At 38.2% G+C, this 3,900-nt stretch overlaps 1 protein-coding gene across 1 annotated transcript; it reads left to right on the top strand.

Moving 5' to 3' along the window:
• The first annotated feature begins 203 nt into the window (after positions 1–203).
• Positions 204–3,280, top strand: LOC132097320 (protein NLRC3-like). The gene is made up of 5 exons (XM_059502943.1): positions 204–280; positions 405–569; positions 781–865; positions 1,126–1,321; positions 1,416–3,280. The coding sequence occupies exons 1-5, from the start codon at positions 204–206 to the stop codon at positions 3,278–3,280; spliced, it is 2,388 nt and encodes a 795-aa protein (XP_059358926.1).
• Positions 3,281–3,900: the final 620 nt, after the last annotated feature.

The following is a 3,900-nucleotide window of genomic DNA, read 5'->3' as shown; positions in this document are numbered from 1 at the left end:
AAAACACAGATGAACCTCCTGTAGAAAAGTTTCTCTTCTCTCTTTGTGTCATTAGTGTAAGATCAGACTCACATGTGTCTGTGAAGAGTGACCAGTCAAAGCATGGTGAAGTACCGAACTTCAGTGAGAAACATTATAATGTTGTGTTGGCTTATTTCTCCACTAAGATGCTTGTGATAGAAATGAATGAAATAAAACAATAAATGACTGATTTCCTCTTTATTGAACTCAGTCTGGAGCTTCTTTCCAGTAACACAATCACACAAGCAGACACAAGGAGGTATAAATTAACCATGAAAATAGATCATGCAGCCAAACATGAATATATCTTTCCATCTATCCATAGTCATAGATGAACAAATGCATGTCTATACTGTGCTTCATTACCATCCTCAACAGTGAAGCTCTTTAAATGAGACTGAAGGAGCTCCTGTAGTAAAGTGTTTTGTTCTTTGTGTCATTAGTGTAAGATCAGACTCACATGTGTCCAGCTCTGTGTCTGTGAAGAGTGACGAGTCAAAGGGTTTAGTACCAAACTTCAGTGAAGAAACAACATCACGAACCAAACGGTATTTGATCTGTTTCTTATTTTTCTTTAAACATGGACTGTGTCAGAAAGGGTATCAGTGAATACTTATCATAAAACTACTTGTAGTCCATAAATCTATCACTTATTTATTGTTTTTCTCTTTGCTAAAATGTTTACAAGATATTTTGGTCATATATACATATTTCTTTCCCTAAAAATGCAGTATTTTGATTTATTTTATTTACTATCAGGCTTCAGTGTGAAACATTAGATCCAGATTTACAGTCTCACAGGAACCACAAGAATTATACAGACAGTCTCCTGCAGATCTTCCAGGTAATAAAACACATTTTCAAGAATATTTAATAATTATAATAAACAAATATGTTATTGAATAAGAGTGTGACAACTTTTATTTCAATTTTTTTCTTTTTAAGAACCTATAAAATAAGAATGAAACCCTTTTTTATTCATATTTACAACAAAGTAATGTTTGTGTCAACTTGATTTTTGATGAATATGTTTAATAACTGAATTCATAATTTTGACCAAATATAGGATTTTTTTCTCTCATTCATTCTTTTCTTTCTTTGTAGGATCTTGAGGGCAAAATAACGACATTTCTGAAGAAAGAACTAGAAAAGTTTAAGAAAATATTACAAAAAGAGGACACGCAATACTTTGTGAAGGACTTTAATGAGAACAGATGCAGCATGAAAGAAGCAGCTCTTGATCTCACGCTCTACTTCCTGAGAGAGATGAAGCAAGATGAAGCTGCTGATACTCTAGAAGGTAAGAGACTCATGATCATCTGTCAGACTGTCACTTATAAAATGTAGGAGAGAAACTAAGACTAAAAAATATCTGTATTTTTGTTTCTGTTTAGATGAACTGGTCTTCATTCATCAGCTAAAGTGTAGCCTAAAGAAGAAGTATCAATGTGTGTCTGAAGGAATTGCAAAGCAAGGAGACTCTACACTTCTGAAGAACATCTACACAGATCTCTATATCACTCAGGGTTGTAGTGAACAGGTCAATACTGAACATGAGGTGAGACAGATTGAAGTTGCTTCCAGACGTCATGAACCACAGGAGATACAGGTTGAGTGCAAACATTTGTTTGAAGCACCTGAACAAGACAAGCAGATCAGAACTGTACTGACAAAAGGAGTTGCTGGCATCGGAAAATCAGTCTCTGTGCAGAAGTTTGTTCTGGATTGGGCCGAAGGAAAAGAAAATCAAAATATCAGCTTCATATTTCCTCTTCCATTTAGAGAGATGAACTTAAAGGAGCTAGAAAAACTGAGTTTGATGGACCTTATAACTCAGTTTTTCCCAGAGACAAAAGGACTGAACCTTACGAGAAGAAATCAATTCAAAGTCTTGTTCATTCTTGACGGATTGGATGAATGTCGACTTCCTGTAAACTTTAAGGATAATGAGACGTGGTCTGATGTTTCATCACCAGTCTCTCTGGATGTTCTCCTGACGAACCTCATCAAGGGAAATCTGCTTCCTTCTGCTCTCATCTGGATCACCAGCAGACCAGCAGCTGCCAGTAAGATTCCTCCTGACTGTATCGACCGGCTGACAGAGATACGAGGATTCAATGATGCACAAAAGGAGGAGTACTTCAGAAAAAGATTCACGGATGAGAATCAGGCCAAAGAAATCATTGATCATGTTAAACAATCAAAGAGTCTCTTTATCATGTGCCACATCCCAGTCTTCTGCTGGATTTCAGCCACTGTTCTCCAGAACATTTTAGAGGAGAAAAGAAATAATGTTGTGAAAAACAATCAGGCTGATGATGTCTCCAAAACACTGCAGGAGTCAAATACTGAAGACACTCCTAAGACTCTGACACAAATGTACACACACTTCCTCAGATTTCAGATCCAGCAGAGCAGACGAAAGTATGATGGAGAACATACACCAGATGTTTCCTGGGATAAAGATGCCATCTTTTCACTGGGGAAACTGGCATTTGATCAGCTGGAAAGAAACAATGTGATCTTCTATGACACAGATCTGGAAGCCTGTGGTATTGACGTCTATAAGGCATCAGTGTACTCAGGCATGTGTACCCAGATCTTTAAGGAGGAAACAGGGATCACTCTTGGTACCATGTACTGCTTCGTTCACTTGAGCATTCAAGAGTTTATTGCAGCCCTTTATGCACATCTGTTTCTAGACATAAAGAAGAAATATGTGTTTGATCAAGACTCTACAGAACAGAAAAACAAAAATTTCCTTCAAGTGCTTCTTGGACAATCCAAAAAAATCATGATTGATTTGCTCAAGACTGCAGTGGACAAGGCACTAGAGAGTGATAATGGACACCTGGATCTTTTTCTTCGCTTCCTCCTTGGTTTGTCACTCCAGTCCAATCAGAGACTCTTACAGGGTCTGTTGACACAGAAAAATAGAAATGAGCAGAGCAAAGAGGAAATAGTTCAGTACATCAAGCAGAAATTAGAGTCTAATCTGTCTCCAGAGAGATCCATCAATCTGTTCTACTGTCTGAATGAACTGAACGACCAAACTCTGGTGAAAGACATTCAGACCCACCTTAGCAAAGGAAGTCTCTCATCTGCTGATCTTTCACCTGCCCAGTGGTCTGCTTTGGTCTTTGTGTTGTTGACATCAGAGGAGGAGCTGGAGGAGTTTGAGCTTCAGAAATTCAAGAAATCAGACGAGTGTCTCATTAGATTATCAGCGGTCATCAAAACCTGCAAAAGAGCTCTGTAAGTTAATATATTTTGTCATGTTTTGTTCTCATCTTAAAATTACATTAATCTACACTGATACATAGCAGGCTTGGACACTGCTGATTTCAATAGTTCACGCTTACATATAATTAGCTGAGGTATGGAATGCGTATTTGGCGTGCTGTCCGGGGAAGGGCTCCGAGCTCGGGAATGGCCCGAACCTAGAGTACCCCCCCTTCCCCGTCTATTTATAAAGTGAACTTGAAGTGAGGAGATGGGGTGGAGGAGGGATGCTGATAAACCGTCAGTGGATAGAGGTAAGTCAGCGATATTTATACTATGGGATTGATTACTTGATTATGGTCCACCTGTGTTGGTTAGGCTAAGTATCTGACGCGCTCCTCCCGAATCTTATTAATAAAATTACATTTAGTGAGTGAGTGACATGACATACAGCCAATTATGGTAACCCATACTCAGAGTTTGTGCTCTGCATTTAACCCATCCAAAGTGCACACACACAGCAGTGAACACACACACACACACACTTTTATTATTTAATAATATTACTATTATTATATGTAGCTTTTTTGCTCACATTTTTGGTCAGTTTTCTCTTTGATAATTTGCGGATGCCGAAAATTCAGTGCATACCTACCT

This window comes from Carassius carassius, chromosome 21 (genome assembly GCF_963082965.1).
Source record: "Carassius carassius chromosome 21, fCarCar2.1, whole genome shotgun sequence".
NCBI lineage: Eukaryota > Metazoa > Chordata > Actinopteri > Cypriniformes > Cyprinidae > Carassius > Carassius carassius.
The sequence above is the reverse complement of the archived record's forward strand: the minus strand, read 5'-3'. Positions and strand labels throughout refer to the sequence as shown.

Coding starts and splice junctions, on each gene's coding strand:
- LOC132097320 (XM_059502943.1), top strand. CDS start 204: ATGACTGATTTCCTCTTTATTGAACTCAGTCTGGAGCTTCTTTCCAGT. Junction 281..404: donor ACACAAGCAGACACAAGGAG/GTATAAATTAAC, acceptor TCAACAGTGAAG/CTCTTTAAATGAGACTGAAG. Junction 570..780: donor ACAACATCACGAACCAAACG/GTATTTGATCTG, acceptor ATTTACTATCAG/GCTTCAGTGTGAAACATTAG.